At 44.6% G+C, this 16,552-nt stretch overlaps 1 protein-coding gene across 1 annotated transcript in view; it reads left to right on the top strand.

Annotated features, from left to right (window-relative positions):
• Positions 1-15,232: 15,232 nt before the first annotated feature.
• Positions 15,233-16,552, top strand: part of LOC112105649 (neuronal acetylcholine receptor subunit alpha-7) — a 165,420-nt gene continuing 164,100 nt past the window's right edge. The window contains exon 1 of the mRNA XM_024198519.2: positions 15,233-15,307. Within this exon, the coding sequence (XP_024054287.1) occupies positions 15,253-15,307 (55 nt within the window). The 5' untranslated portion in view covers positions 15,233-15,252. The remainder of the gene's footprint in view (positions 15,308-16,552) is intronic.

Genomic DNA, 16,552 nt, shown 5'->3' with positions numbered 1-16,552 from the left:
TCCAGCAGTGGCACTTTGAATGCATATGAGTAGGGCCAGATCGCATACGTCAAGGCCAGAGACCAGGATATTGCAGTATTCAAGATGCAAGTTGATGAGCGCCTGGATGAGTTTTAGCTGTATGGATGGATAAGAAAGGCTTCAATGGCTTCCTACTTCTTACAAAGCTATGGAAAAGAACAAGGTTTTCCTCCAGAATGTTAGTAAATAGTATTTACTGCCTGTGAGTCAGAACCTCAGCAACACTTCCTGTAAAGGGAGCCACACATGGCTCTTCTCCCTAGGAAAGGAAATGATAAACTAGAAGATGAATATTTTTATTGGGAGTGGACACATGTTGCCTTATATTTTTTTGCTTTACCATAGTTAGCATAGCCAGTGTGCACTTTTCTGCTTCGTGATTCATGCAATTGACACGTGTCACAGGCAACCCCACATGTTGGCTAGCTCAGTCAAGGTCAAGCACAGCCTGCCTATTTTTACTAAGAAGGATCAGGGTAAAGTCAAATCCCTGTCACTTCAACACACATAGCAATATCAGAAGTCGAGTTGGGAGAGGACCACCTCCTCCTAATGTGGTTGGACATTTCTGGAAGGTGCTCGGAGACAGTGATGCTTTCTATTGGCTACATTTGACAATGTTTTTCGAGTGTCAAAATAAAATCTCAGTAATCTAATCCATGTAGAGAAATCTATTCTTCCTTGCAAGAGTAAAAAGAGTTGGCCAAATCTTGCTCTCATCACTCCTACAACCAACAGCAGAATTTGCCTCAATATGTACACGATAGCTGCATTTTATTTTACTATCAAACTAATTAACTACATGTGGTCAAAAAGGTGCAGAGAAATGAATGAGTGGGGAGCAAGAATGCGAGAGACAAGCTGAACCAACTAACTGGACAGGACAAGAGAGGATTCCATCCACCAGCTGAGACACAACTGCAGGTGTTGATATCCTCATTTTAGGCGTTTTGACTAAAACAAACTGCTTAAACACCAATCGTTTACCTCTAACATCAAAGGACCTTTGAATATACTTTAGAAAATTAAAAATTCCAAATACAGAATGCATTATAAAATACCAATGGGCCTAGACAGCTTTGATACATGAGTCACAGATCACCTGACAGTGTTATGATTTAAACTAAAGTACTTGCATTCATTACCAACAACAGACTGATCACAGTAGGTTAATTTTCTCTACAGCATTTTGTCATATTGTATTTTAATGACTACCGAACCTATATTTCTTGTATGTATGTGACATTTGATTGCTGCAGTAGCTTTGGTTTTGGTTTTCCAAGGCCAAAAACAGATGTGATTAACCAATTCCTGTTTTAATAGTAAACTAAAGGTCTGTTTCAATTCAGTAGTTTCATTATGGCCCATCACTAACATGATAAATTGCAGATACTATCGTACTGGAATGCTATGAGCTGTCGGGCCTGATCCTGGAAACTGGATCAGGCCTATCATGTTTTATATCTGCACTTTTTACTGAGTATCATCTATCCCTGTAACTTTGGAGAAAATTTGCTTTAAAATATGCATATTTTGCATATTAAGTTAATTAGGGGAGTTTTATTTCATTGTCATTGACCCTAGTTTGAACATACCATGGAAAATACCTCAGTCACAAACTTATTATTTTTAGGAAAGAATTTTCAGTCTGAAAACTTAAGGTGACAGGAAAAAACAACTTGCAAGCTAGAATCTTCTTATAGATATTTTGACAGCTAAAACATTCTGACAGCTAGCTAAAATGTTAAATAGTTAAAACTACTTTTGTATTTCAAATACTCCAAGAGACAGTCTGCTAGTCAAAACTTACTATAACCACTTTTGATACTTAAAAGGTTGTAATTGCTTAGATTCCAGTGGCTGCTTCGATAAACGGAACATGCTGAGATGTTTCACGAGCCACTTTCATAGCTGCAAGTCTATAAGTGTTTATCAAAGAGACAATCTCATAGCTGCTTTGAGAGTTCCTTTAATGTGACATGCTATTGGAGAATCTCCTTTTCAAAGTTTTCCCTTCTCTGAAGGACCCATGGCCTTTGAAGATGATGTATTCCCACTACAAAAATGACTCAGTTTTGTTCTTCATATCTCTAAAGAAATGCTCACAGTTGGTGAGACATCCCTTGAAGAAGTTATCGCCAACATGCTTGGAGACAATCAGCAAGAAAACAGTTGTTTCATTGAGACATGACTGGCATATATTCTAAAATACTAACGGTGATGAATTCCTTATTCTATCTTCATAGTAACACCACAACATTTGCTCTTTCTTGTAGTGAGAGCGATACAGGATGGTGGTAGGAAGGAGATAATTATACATGCATCATTTTAAAAGCAGCAGATGATACACAGTATTTGAGTTAGTTCCAAATGCTTGAAATATCCATCACTTCTGGATTAATTAAAAATATCACACGCAGACTTGCCTAACTTTCTGTCCTTGCATGATTGATGGAAGTTGGAAATGAGACTGAAAGCATGGGAGTGAGAGGTTGGGAGGGGAGGCCGTGCAGTGTAACAATGTGTTGCTTACATGCAAGATGGAAAATATCCCTGTAAGTTTTCAAACTCCTGCATCTCAAGACCAAATAGAGACACCTTTAACATTTAAAACCCTTCTTTTCATATCATCCTTATGGAAGATGTATTTAATTGAGGAAATTAAAACTTAATCATAAAAATGCCACATGGACCAAAAATATGGTGCTCCTTAAGATGTGGAGAAGATCAAAACCAGGGTGCTTTTGTGTTTGCCAAATCTCATCACTCAAGGCTTGGCTTTGCAAAACTCGGATATTTCAAATCTGGGTCCTACTTTGTTTGGATTGCCAAAGTTTGAGTGAATTTGGATAAATAGTTTCCGTTTTAACCCACCTTTATGAAGGGCTGCCAGTGAAAGACCAAATTTCAAACAATCCTTTCTTTGAAAGGATTAGAGTTAAGCTTCATTTTCAGAGGCCTTATTAACATTAGCCTCTCTGCACAAAATTTGTCATTTTGGGCAGGAATTCATTTAGCTATTTAAAATGTAGCAGATGGTAAAAGAGGAGACCTTCAAGTGCTTTGCTCCAGCGGGGAAAAAAAGTTGATTTTCAGATTCTTATAGATCAGGTTCTGTTAGAGCTGCAGGCCTAACATGCAGATTTTGTGTCAAACTTAATTGTCTTTTAAGGCACCAAAATTTATCTTCAGTAATTTAAAATTAACTGGGGAAAAGAGAAGAGTTTTGCCAAGTTTCTAGATTGATACAGTGAAATGGCGAAGTGACAGTGTGATGCTGTGATTGCAGTGTCAGAAGCGACGGCAGTGCCCTGCAACCACAAAATGCCTCACCAGGACTTGACAGAGGCTGAAATGACAGCACCAAGTAATTACTTCTCTAGAAGTCAAAATGGAAATGTGCCAGGTGTGATATGAAAAACTCAGGACAGCTTTCAACCGGGGAAAGCACCTGTGGGGTATTTGTTGGGAAATCTCTGAGTCTTACTTGTGTGACACCCAGTGACTAGGCTCCAGCTGTCAGAAGCAGGGAGACCCACTTTTATTTAATTGGACCTACCATTATAAGAGATACAAAAGTTCATCTCTGGCATAACTGTTTGGTGGAGACAATATATATATAAAGGCCAAAAGGATGGAACTTTAAAAGATATAGTTATGTCGGGATTGACCAGATGGCACCATGATTTTACAAGTTTTTATTCTTAACATGTGAGCACTGTTAAGTCTTAAGAAATACGGCATTGTTGTTTGATTATGGGTTTGGTTTTTTTTTTAGAAAGTTGTTGCAAACAGCAAAAGAACTTACTATCTGCCTTCATCTCTCTAGCTATAGTCAATTTTGGGGAGCATTTGCTTTCTGGGAATTAGTTCTGGGTCCGGTGTCTAACATAGAATCATAGAATATCAGGGTTGGAAGGGACCTCTTTATTAATGACCTGGATGTAGGAATAGAGAGCATACTGAACAAATTTGCATATGACTCACATCTGGGGGGGGGCGCTGCAGGAGAGGTTGCCAACACTTTGGACGATAGAGCCCTCTGAATTTTAGATCTTGATAAATCATAGAACTGGGCTATAGCCAACAAAATGAAATTCAACAAAGACAAATGTAAGGTGCTACACTTCGGGGGAGGGAGGAAACAAATGCACAAATACAGAATGGGGGATAACTGGCTTGGCAGCAGCACTGCTGAAAAGGATATGGGAGTTGTGGTGCATCACAACCTCAACATGAGTCAACAACGTGATGCTGTTGCAAAAAAAGTAAATGCAATTATAGGTTGCATTAACAGAGGCATAGCATGCAAGTCACGAGAGGTGATAGTACTGCTCTACTGTGGTTAGGCCTCAGCTGGAGTACTGTGTGCAATTTTGGTCACTAATGTATAGAAAGGATGTAGAGAAACTGGAAAAAATCCAGAAGTGAGTGACAAAGATGATCAATTGGGTGGAATGTAACCCATATGAGCAAAGGCTGAAGGAACTGGCTATATTTTGTTTGGAAAAGAGGAGATTAAGAGGGGACGTGATATTGGTCTTCAAATACTTGAAAGACTGCCATAAAAAAAGATGGAGAAAAGTTGTTCTCTCTTGCCACAGAGGGCAGGACAAGAGGCAATAGGTTCAAACTACAGTATAGCAGATTTAGATTAAATCTCAGGAAAAACTTTCTAATTGTAGAACAGTAGGACAATGGAACAGACTGCCTAGGGAGCTTGTGGAAGCTCCTTCACTGAAGGTTTTCAAAAGGAGGCTGGATAGCCATCTGTCTTGGATGGTTTAGACACAACAAATCCTGCATCTTGGCAGATGGTTAGACTAGATGACCCTTGTGATCCCTTGTAGCCCTATGATTCTCTGACATTGGTGTTGGAGCTGAGATTTCTAAAAGGACAGATTGCCTGTGCACTGTTTGTGTCCACCTCCGTTCAAGAACTGGTGTGTATATATATTATAGAATCATAGGACTGGAAAAGACCTCGAGAGGTCTTCTAGCACTCAAGGCAGAACTGAGTATTATCTGGACCATCCCTGACAAGTGTTCTAAATACACCTCTACCCCGATATAACGCGACCCGATATAACACGGGTTCGCATATAGCGCGGTAACCCCGGGGCTCCGGCAGCAGGGCTCGGGCGGCGCTTTAAAGGGCCCGGGGCTCCAGCTGCTGCGGGGAGCCCCCTGGGCCATTTAAATCATTGCTGGAGCCCTGCCGCTGCTACCCCTGGGGCTCCGGCAGTGGGGCTCGGGTGGCGATTTAAAGGGCCCGGGGCTCCGGCTGCTGCGGGAAGCCCCGGGCCCTTTAAATCACTGCTGGAGCCCTGCCGCTGCTACCCCTGGGGCTCCGGCAGCGGGGCTTGGCCGACGATTTAAAGGGCTCGGGCTCCCCACAGCGGCCGGAGCCCGGAGCTCTTTAAATCACCGCTGGAGCCCTGCCGCCGCTACCCCGGGACTCCGGCAGCGGGGCTCCGGTGGCGCTTTAAAGGGCTCTGAGCTCTGGCCGCTGTGGGGAGCCCCGGGCCCTTTAAATCACCGTCAGAGCCCTGCCGCCGCTACCCTGGGGCTCCGGCAGCGGGGCTCGGCAAGTTAAAGGGCCAGGGGCTCCCTGCGGCCGGAGCCCCGAGCTCTTTAAATCACCGCTGGAGCCCTGCCGCCGCTACCCCGATATAACGGGGTTTCACCTATAACGCGGTAGGGATTTTTGGCTCCCGAGGACCACATTATATCGGGGTAGAGGTGTATTGTAAATAAACAATTTGCACTAAGGAAATACCTAGACTCCAACTCACTGACTTCTTCTCCAGTCGTAACCTGACCTGCAAGGCTCCAAGATCTGCAACCTCTTGGCAAAGGGGTGACAATACGTTTAATGTCAGAGTAGCCCAGAAAGAAAAAGAAAGTCCAAGAAGTACAATACGTGGTTACATTTTCAGAGGGCTGATGCCACTGTTTGAACAAATTAGACTACTGTAAATACAACACCAAGAACATGGAAAGTGCTTGCTAGGACTCACCTTAAGATCTGAATGTATGGGAAGTAACTAAACAGTTACATAAAATATTTTTATTTGAATAATTAGAAAATTTAAATATATTCAGGAATGAGTCCTCTTTTGTAGGGCAAGCAACTGAACTGCTCACATATATTGTAGTTTACTTTTTTTTAACTGAAAGGCATACTCTTCTAGCCTATTCTACATCTATTGTATCTGCTCTATATGACTTGCAAAATCAAATCTTCTATGACATGGCAAGTCCTGGGTCACTGCAGTCATACAATAATTATATCAAAGTCAGAAACCACTACAGTCCCTTTCTAGTTGCATCTAAATCACAGTCACTTTTGCAATGATATAATCTCAGGACTGTCATATCATTTTTCTGTCATGTTAATTGCTTTACATGTCCTAGGCCTCTGCAGAGAGAAAAAGATCTTCACTCACAGATATGAACCAGTCACTGAACCAGTGCAGCATATTGCAATCACTGCACAATCCTAATAATTCTGCAGTCAACTGGCAAATCACTTTGAATTGTCTTCAATCCTTGTCCCCTGTGCATTGACAACTATACTAAACTTCCTTATACTGTATATGAAACTAGAAGAGCTCTCAGGTATAGATGAGCTATGGTTTATGTAACAATTTGTGTGTGTGTGGGGGGGGGGTTCACGTAAGCTTTAGTGCAGGATTTTGCAGCTTTTTCAACAGTAGTTTTCTGTGCTATTTGGGTGGAATTTACCCCTGTGCAGAGGGCCAAGAGACCTTTGCACCATTATAATTTCATGTAAGTTCTCAAATTAGGGTTTAAGTGGGATCTATTCAATACGTGGATGATGTGCTGCACAGGGATACATTTATCTTTTTGCATAAGAGAGAGAAACAGGCCACATTTTCAAGTTAGATAAATTTGCTTGCGCCCAATCTTACCTCCAAATGCACAGTTTGAGTCACACTCATTAAAATGAGGCAATCACAGATGTGTATTGATACAACTGTATTTTCTAATTTTGAAAAACTGGATCAATATGTTGGAAAAACAAAATTTATATTCAGTATTTTGGTATGCTAATAGTTCTGCATTCTACATGCTACCCAGAGGTGGGTGCACAAGATTTTCTGCAGATATTTGTTTGCATTTTTAAATGAGTTTGCTTTGACCATTGTGACAAGGTGAAGCAGCTCCCTGGGAAGGGCTAATGGATCCCTGCCTATCACATGGCTGGATGACATCTGTAAGAAAGAGGAAGCTGGACCTACAGGGTTGACTGGAACTGAGTGGATTTTTCTCCTTGGGTGTTGGAGGCAAGGGAAAATCCTTGGGGGACTGAGATAGCATTTGTCAGCAGAGTTGTTTTCTTTTGTGTTATTTATGTCCTTTGTTTACAAATTATAAATGGAGCCCTGAGTCAAGGGCCTTTAAAGGATCTGGATGTGATGTTTGCTTATCTGCCCAGGCTGCTGAAACAGCCCAGCAATGTACAACCATGTTTTCAGCCTTCTCTGTTTGCTTCATATGTCTTTTCACTCTCTATGAATATTAACGATAATATTTTAAACTTGAGCCACTTCCTGTGAGCATTCACACCAGAAATCTCATAAGAGTTAAACTCCAGCGAGGGAACAGAAATAATACCACAAGATTTATGTGCCCACTCACAGCGAAGTATCAGAGTTCACATTATGGATTTTGAATTTAATAGCAAACTATGGAGTATATAAAATGGATTTAATAACTTCAAATAACAAATGTGAGCTATTCCACAAACAGAAAAATAAGATTTATCAAGGAAATTATTTTTATGAATTATTCTCTCAGCGCTTATACTACTGGAGGTTGGGCTTCCATATTATCCATGAAGAACAGACATTTCTTTTTAACCTTTCCTAATAAACAATTAAGTTGCTGATTTACCCTGAGTTTCTACAGGTAAGTGTTTAGTTAGTTTATTTTTACTGCAAGTTTATTCTTTATTAATGTTAATGAGCTCATTGTTGGAAACAGAGCAGAATTTTTATAACTGAGTTTGCTTTTAATTACTAAGAAGGAAAGATGTTGAGGACCCCAAATGGTTCTAAATAATGTGGTTGTGTTTGTCTTTAACTGGCATGTGTTGGTGATTTGAGCATTGCTCTAGCATGGAAGCTCAGTCTAGACTGCATAGGGCAAGATTCACAAAGGGGTCTTAGGTGTTGCAACACCTAACGGTGCCCTGTCACCTAGTGGAATTCATAGCGCCGAGTTAGGTGCCCAGGCACCCCATGCACTGTAGGGATTCACAGAAGCCAGCAAACTGAACAGGGAACTGCCTAAAATAGTCAGGAGTGAAATACTGGAGAAGGGGGAGCACTTAGGGCCTGTATCTACCAGGGTGACCAGACAGCAAATGTGAAAAATCGGGACGGGCTGGGGGGTAATAGGAGCCTATGTAAGAAAAAGACCCAAAAATCGGGACATCTGGTCACCCTAGTATTTACAAAGGGACTTAGGTGCCTCTTTGTTAAGCATTCATGGCTCTGAACCCTGTTCTGGAGTTAAGTGGTGTGAGCCCTTATAGCCAATAGTCCTGTGGGTAGGGCACTCAGCTGGGATGTAGGAGATCTACTTTTAAATTTCTTCTTTCTGATTTGCAATAGAGACTTGAAGGTAAGTCGCCCAGATCCGAGGAGATCACCCAAACTGCTGGGCTGTAATCCTGCACCTTAGACTAGGTGACCAGTGGGGTCCCTCTAAGTCAGGGGTTCTCAAACTGGGGGTCAGGACCCCTCAGGGGGTCACGAGGTTATTACATGGGGGGTCGTGAACTGCCAGTCTCCACCCCAAACCCCGCTTTGCTGCCAGCATTTATAATGACGTTAAATATATTAAAAAGTGTTTATTGATTTATAGGGGGGTCTCACTCAGAGGCTTGCTATGTGAAAGGGGTCACCAGTACAAACGCTTGAGAACCACTGCTCTGAGTGGTTCTGTGAGTCTATAAAGGGCACAGCATGAGACGCCTGATTGCGCTGTGACAAAGCTGCTCTTAGCTCCTTCCTGTGTGTGCTGACAGTCCGGGCGCGAAGGGACCTTTGGGTGCACCCAGGCCTGAGTGTAATTGTCCTGCCCCCATTTCAGACTGCGGGGAGCAGCATGGGGCTCCCGCGTCCCGCCCTCACTTGCAGGGGCAGCCTGAGGCGAGTGCCCCGAGTCACGCAGCGCAGGGGGCCCAGGACCTGCTCTGGCCGGCCCGGTGCGCGGGCACGTGGAAAGCTGCCGCGCAGCCTCTGCCCCGGGGCTGCCGAGCCCCTCCCATCGCGGGCCGGCTCCGCGCCCTCAAGTTGCCGAGGCGCGGGAAGGCTCAGAGCGGCGGGATCGCAGCCCGCCAGCAGAGGGCAGCGCTGAGCTGCGGACGCGGTCCCCGGACCGGGGCGCAGGCGGCTCCCTCAGGCTGCCTGTGGCAGAACCAGAGCGGGCGCGGGCAGCCTCTGGAGCCGGGCGCTGCGAAGGCGGATCGCAAAGGGGTGATGGGGGAGGAGAAATGCTACCGAGCTCTGGCTGGAGTGAAGCCGCGGTCAGCCGCAGGTTTGTCCCTGATTCCCAGCTCCTCAGTGCGGCCGAGATCTGATTCCAGCCCCCAAATCAGTCACAGCCTCCGTATTTAAAAGGAAGCAACTGAGGCGTTACCCTGTCAGAAAAGTATATCCCCGGGGCGGGGGGATTGGTCTTGATGACCGGACACGCCTTGGGTACTGTGTGATTTCAAACGAGCATGGCTTTTCTATTGCCTCGGCTTGCATCTCATTGGCCAGTGTCCCAAAGAGGCTGCAGGAAATACACCACCCTGTATGTGAAAAAGGAGAAATGTTCTGCACACTTAGCTGTTTGCTTTTAGTTCCTGGTCCTGAATGCAGGCACCTAGGTACCAAGTGACAGGCCCTTTAGAGATAACTAAACAGATGATATGATAGGTAACTTAGGTGAGTATCTTAGATAATTAGGGTTTGGGGTAAGTGGCCCTTCAGAGTTCAAAACTAACAGTGACTGATAAACTGCTCTTTTCTATATTATTTGATGAACACTCCCTGTGGTCCATCACAGATAAGCAAAACAATAGCAAATATCTGCTCAGATGCAGTTATCCAGGACATTAAACTGTTGTAGCAAAAGCACAGAATCTGAGGTCAGGGATTTGAACCGAAAGTAACAACCCACTTATTGACTTAAAATGCTTTTAAAATTGTAAATGGGAAACACAGTCAAATATTTTAAAATACATAATAAATGTTGCATGTGTCATGATGATTTTCCAAATTTTGTATATTAGAATTGCATCAGATCTTTTCTATTCAGTCATGTGTTTGTCATGAAATAAACCTTGATGTTTCTCAGAAATACAGTGTGACAGCTAGTTATTGGGTGGTTAAACTTACCTAAAGCCATTTTAACAACTAAAATTAATCAGAAATGGATCCTACACTCCAACCAGTCACCAGCTCAGTCACTGACCCCCCCCCCCCCCGCTCTGCTGTTAATTTTCCATCTGACATTGCACAGTAGTTTAACCCATGTCATAGAGCTCCTGACCACAGAAAATCTGCATGGAGAAGGGTTGATTTACACCATTAAATCTTGCATTATGGTGTTGGAGAGGGGAGTACACAGCAAGCCAGCACAACCTAAAATGTGGCCAGGGATGGCCAGTGGGAGTGTGATTCACATACAATGCCTGCTGGTGGAGATCCAGTGGAGTCTCAACTACAAGGTAGCACACATCATGAGCAAGGGTAGTGCAAACATTGCCACCCTCCCTGAGACTGAATCCTTGGTTTGAAATGCACTGGCATCTGCTAGTGCAGGGAGTTGCAGTTTATACTTTACTGCCCTAGCAGGATTCAGTCAATCCCTAGGAGTGAAATTCACTGGCTCCCTTAATGTGCCTACAGAAAGGCCCAAGTGCAACTGAAACACCCTGGCTGTGCTGTGTGCAAGGGGGCCGGGAAGAGAAGAGGCTATTCATGAGAGACTCTGCATCTTTCTACATACTGTGGGACTGAGGACCTGTCTACGCACATATTGCACCACATATAGTTAGTGATACAGCCCCTCTACTGCACACACTGTTAAATTAGTATAGTTTCTTATAAGGTAAGGGGAATAAAGTGTAACAGTATAGCTACAGCCACAGGAGGGATTGTACAGCGTTAATTATTTCAATAGGAAAACAAGTCCCTAACTGAAATAATTGAATTGGTACAAAACAGTATGTAGACCAGACCTAAACATCATGGTGGCACTCCTCCACATCAGTATCTGTGTTTGTGTAGGGACTAGGGATGTGTGCTTAAGCTGAGGGAGAGTGAGAGCTTGAGGAGGTAGAGGCAGAGTCAGTATATCTGTGAACTTCAGGGATCCACTGTGTGTTCTGCTGCTAGGAGAAAAAATTCATCTACATATGCCCAAGCTCCCCCCACCCTCACCCATTTACTCAGGTTCTGCACTTGGGCTCTGGATTTCAGGCTAAGTGAAAGTTTCTGGCAAAATAGGTACATTAAAAAGCCCTATTAATAAATTTGTATTTTGACTATTTCTAGCCAGTTCCAATCAAAAGTACAAAGTTGTGGCAAATGCACATTTTTTTTTCTCCTAAGCACTGATTACTTAGGATTTATGGTTTTAAGGCAGTAGCCTAAATGTTTGTTTCCCTGGAAATGTGCTTTTACTATAAGTTATGGTTTAGTGAACTGTAAAATGCCCCACAGATGCTGATCTACGAATTAGCAATTCGTAAAGCTCTCCAACAAAATGAAGATGTCTCTTTGCAAATCTGAGCTTCACAGAAGGTTTAAGCAAGGGTGTGTATGGCGGGGGGATGGGGGCGGGGGAGAAGGGTGGCTGTTGACCACTGGCTTGTCAGAGTTATGATTACATTTCACTGGTTGATTAAGTGATCCCTGTACGGGGTTTGTGTGTAAATTTAGGTTTGTTAAAGTGCTTCAGTATCCTTTGGTTGAAAGACGAGCAAATATAGAAACACTATTGGGTATAAAGTAATCCACTATTTTAATATGCTCCTGAACAGCTTTAGAAGCCTGATCCTGCTGAGTGGCTTCAATGCCTGTTGAAGTCCATTGATGTGAAGGATGCTGAACATCCAGCATTTGGCACCCAGGAGGACTGAAACTCTTAAGGAAGAGCATAAAAATATTAATTGCTTGTAAAGACAATTTTTTTTGAAGGAAAGGAAACCAGACCTCAGAAGACTAAGATTTTTGTTGCTTCAGTGTAAGAGCAAACAGACCTGAATCTCACTGGGTGCGTAGCATGGCGAGGGTTTGAGGCTGTGGGCTGTGTCCCAGATCATTGGATATGGCTGACTTTCTGGTGTCCTTTAAAAAATGTGTTTAGCATAATCAATAAATCAGGGGCCATGGATTTCTCCTGCAACTCTTTTTAAATTACGTGTGTGATGTTGTGCAGTCTATATGGTTTTATAAAAACGTGATAATAAGTCAATATAATGTAACTGGGATAGTTTTAGAGAAAATACGGTAAGTGAATGTAACGTAACTGGGATATGCTTCATGCAAAAGGTCTCTTGTAAGGTATCATTACAAAGCTTATAATCTACTGAGTATGATCATCTGATTTGTATAAATGTACCACTCTTGTATCTAAAACTAGAAATATAAAATGTAACTCTGAGGGCCTATTGTAATTATGTAAAGTGTGGGCCATTAATGATGGTTTGGAATCTTGATGACTCCCATTAACCAGGACCATTGTCTGCAGATGGTTGTGTTTACCTGTTAGTCTTCCTGTATGTGTGTGTGCTGGCCAGTGGGCAATGAAGTCTTGCAGTGACATGTGATCATGTCACCTGAACTGGAATCCATCTTTAACCTGGTGCTTTTCCAGTGAGGGGGGGTGGAAACCCAGAGGGACAATGGGTTCCCGCCTTATGCAAAAGATGTATAAAGGGGTGGAACAGAACAAAGGGGAGAGAGGAGCCATCATGAAGAATCCCCTAGCTACTACCTGAGCTGGAACAAGAGCTGTACCAGGGGAAAGAATTGTGCCCAGGCCTGGAAGGTGTCCAGTCTGAGAAAAACTTACTGAAGCATCTCTGAGGGTGAGATTATCTGTATTCAGTTTGATTAGGCATAGATTTGTGCATTTTATTTTATTTTGCTTGGTGACTTACTTTGTTTTGTCTGTTACTACTTTGAACCACTTAAATCCTACTGTCTGTATTTAATAAAATCACTTTTTATTTAGTAATTTACTCAGAGTATGTATTAATACCTGAGGGAGCAAACAACTGTGCATATCTCTCTATCAGTATTAGAGGACGAACAATTTATGAGTTTGCCCTGCATAAGCTTTATGCAGGGTAAAACGGATTTATCTGGGTTTAGACCCCATTGGGAGTTGGACATCTGAGTGCTAAAGACAAGCACACTCCTGTGAGCTGTTTTTAGGTAAACTTGCAGCTTTGGGACAAGTGATTCAGACCCTGGGTCTGTGTTGGAGCAGACTGGAGTGTCTCACTCAGCAAGACAGGGTGCTGGAGTCCTGAGCTGGCAAGGAAAACAGAAGCAGGGGTAGTCTTTGCACATCGGGTGGCAGCTCCCAAGGGGGTTTCTGTGATCCAACCCGTCACAACGTGGTATTCTAGACACTGGAAAAATAACCATCTCACACCTGAGCTCCCAGCTCTGTGCATCAGCTGGGATCTAAAGATCACAAAATGGTTCATGTATACACAACGTTATCTGATTCCACCTGCCCCCCCAAAACAAATGTGACTGGGGTCAGATCCTTGGGTATGGCTGCAGTGCACACAATGCAAGTTGGGGTTGGGGAGGGGGGCAAAGGTGACTTATAGCTCTCTTCTGCAGTCCTCTATACTGCTGCAGCTATGGATAGACCAGTACCCTTCTTTGTCACGTTAGAGCAGCAAGTTCATGCCACGACCAGTCTGCAATGGCCCCTGGAGCCGAAGGCACCGGTGAGGAGCAGTATGGCATGGGGGTCCCAGCCACACTCTCTTTTTCCTTGCTACCCCAGCAGCCTGGAGTGAGAGAGGCATAAAGCCACCACTGCACCAGCAGCGTATCTTATATGGGGTTATCCTTCCTGGGGCCAGTTAAGTTGGGTTTAGGACTAATTCATGCTGGCTGCTGCACCACACTAGAGAATCAGGTGCTATGTTGCTGAAGACCAGCGTGCAGGGGTTGAGTGAGGTAGGAATGGGGGCTCTTATTCTCAGTTTTCCAGTGATTGGACCTTTAATTGCACTTAAAGCTAATCAGGTTCCAATAAGGTGCTCTCACTTGAGGGACCACCAGAATGTATATTCCTGCCTTATAAATAAATGCAAGTTTGGCACAAGTTTTGCTTTGCCCTTATTTGTCCCAAGAGAGGAGCCCCCATACTGCCAAGTCAGCTCCATTTACTAGGAATTGCTGGATTTGTGGCCGCCCCAGGGTCTGGCTGCTGTGCAGAGAGAAGGGTATCTGCAGGCAGGGATGAGCCAGAGCTCCTGCCTCCTCTGTGCTTCGCGCCCCAAAGGAGAATTCTCCAGCTCAGCTTGGTTGTTAAAACGTGAGCAAGAGTAGCTGGATCCTGCGGTAGTGAAGTGCCCCTCTCGGAGTGAACTGCAGAGACTGGCAATGGGATGGGGCCAGAGGGGAGTTGTGCCTGAGTGACTGTCACAGGGCTGAGTAGGGAGGGAAGGGGTGGAGAGTGAGATCCGCTCTTAGCTCACACGCACAGCCCTATAAAGCTAGGGCTGCTCTGTTGAACGGGCTGCATTTCTCCTGCTGCTGCAGCAGCAACGTCTCTGCCTCCCCTCTGCCCTGCCTGAGAGGGTCTAGAGGGATTAAGGAAAGTAGGGAAATCCATCACGTGGAGGGAGAGGGGCGGTCATTAGCATTCCTGTGCTGTGCCTGAGCTGGCAGCATCTCAAGGAGAGATCCGGGGCCAGCCCAGGAAGGGAGCTGGGACCAGGAAGAGGCGCTGGAGCCCTGTTCCTGACACCCGGTCCCCCAGAACCCCTCAGCCCTGTGTGCCACCAAGCACTCGCCTTCCAGTCTCTGCTCTGCGTCTCTTTCCCGTTCTTTATCCCGCTCGGAGTGCCTGTTCTCGGCAGCTGCCTGGCTGATTTGGGGCTCGAGCTGAACTTTGCTTCTGGGTTTGGGGCTCTGCAGCTGCTGCACTTCCCCAGCGAGGCTGGCTCTTGGGATGGGACTCCGGGAGCTGACTGTCTGGCTGATCGTGGCTGTGGGGCTCGTACATGGTGAGTGGACTTTTGTTCTCCTCTTTCCCTTTCTGCCCTTGTGGCTGTGTATCTGAGGGCTCTGCTTGCCCACGCATCCTTTGCTAAGCCCCTTCTCTCCACAGGGCTCGGGCTGGAGTTTACTCTCCTAGTTCTTAGTCATCAGGTGTAGCCTTGGTGATGAGGCCACTGTGCAGATGCTCTGCAAACTGCCCCTAGCCCAACAGGTAGCTATGGGCAATGTTTGGCAAGCTGAGAAGAGGGGATGTGATCCCTAATGTGCTGGCATGTAAGGGGGATACCCATGTGGGTTAGGAAGAAAGGCAATTGCCTTTAAATCCTTTTGGAAAGTCTTCTGCAGGACTCTTCTGCAGTGGTGGGTGGACTGATGCCCACCCCCATATTGATTGGTGCTCAGATCAGTGGAGTGAAAACTGATCCCTTGCCCAGATCACTGTCTGGGATCAGCCTCAATAGTTTTTACCCCCTTGGCAGGGGTAGGGGCTAAAAGATGAGGGGGGGGGAAACATACCCCTGGCTTTTAGACAGTAAGCTCCTCAGGGTAAGGACCCTGGCTTCCTTTGTGTGGGGAACACAGGGCTGGTGATCAGGAAATAAGCTGGGGTGAAGGTGTGGGGTGGGAAACAGATGACATTGCTTTGGGATGGGGACAGACACAGGTCAAACACAAAAAGGGCTGATTCCTACAGTGATGTGGATTTCCACGTGTACACAGTCCTCTAATTCTTTCCTGTATTTGCTGTTCCATCCCTCCACCCCAGGGGTATGATTTCTCTCTCACCAGAAGTAAATGACAGAATGATATGGAGCTTTGAGGTGCACAAAGATGATAAAATTTCCCCAGTGGTGTGATTTAGTATTTGTTTTACTGTAACGCCTCGGAATCCTAGTCATGGACCAGGACCCCATTGTGCTAGGTGCTGTTCAAGCACAGGGCAAGAAGACTATCCCTGCCCCAGAGAGTTTACAATCCAATGATATGGGTACTTTGGTTGTCCTTGTAACCTCCAGTTATTCTGTCATTGTCTTGTCCTTTTCAGGTATATCACATTCTTCTGTTTTTCTAGTTACAGCTATGCTACAGCAAGTATCAAATTATGAGCAGTGTATTTCATCCATTAAAAACTGCTACATCTCACTAGTTCTCATCCCTGATACAATGGATGCAAATGTTGACACATTGATCTTAACATTTGGAAATTGCTCTCCCTGGCTAAAGAGGGGAACTGGCCAGAGTGGCAGATT

The sequence above is a fragment of the Terrapene carolina genome, unplaced genomic scaffold (assembly GCF_002925995.2).
Source record: "Terrapene carolina triunguis isolate 2854851 unplaced genomic scaffold, T_m_triunguis-2.0 Scaffold67, whole genome shotgun sequence".
Lineage (NCBI taxonomy): Eukaryota > Metazoa > Chordata > Testudines > Emydidae > Terrapene > Terrapene triunguis.
The sequence above is the reverse complement of the archived record's forward strand: the minus strand, read 5'-3'. Positions and strand labels throughout refer to the sequence as shown.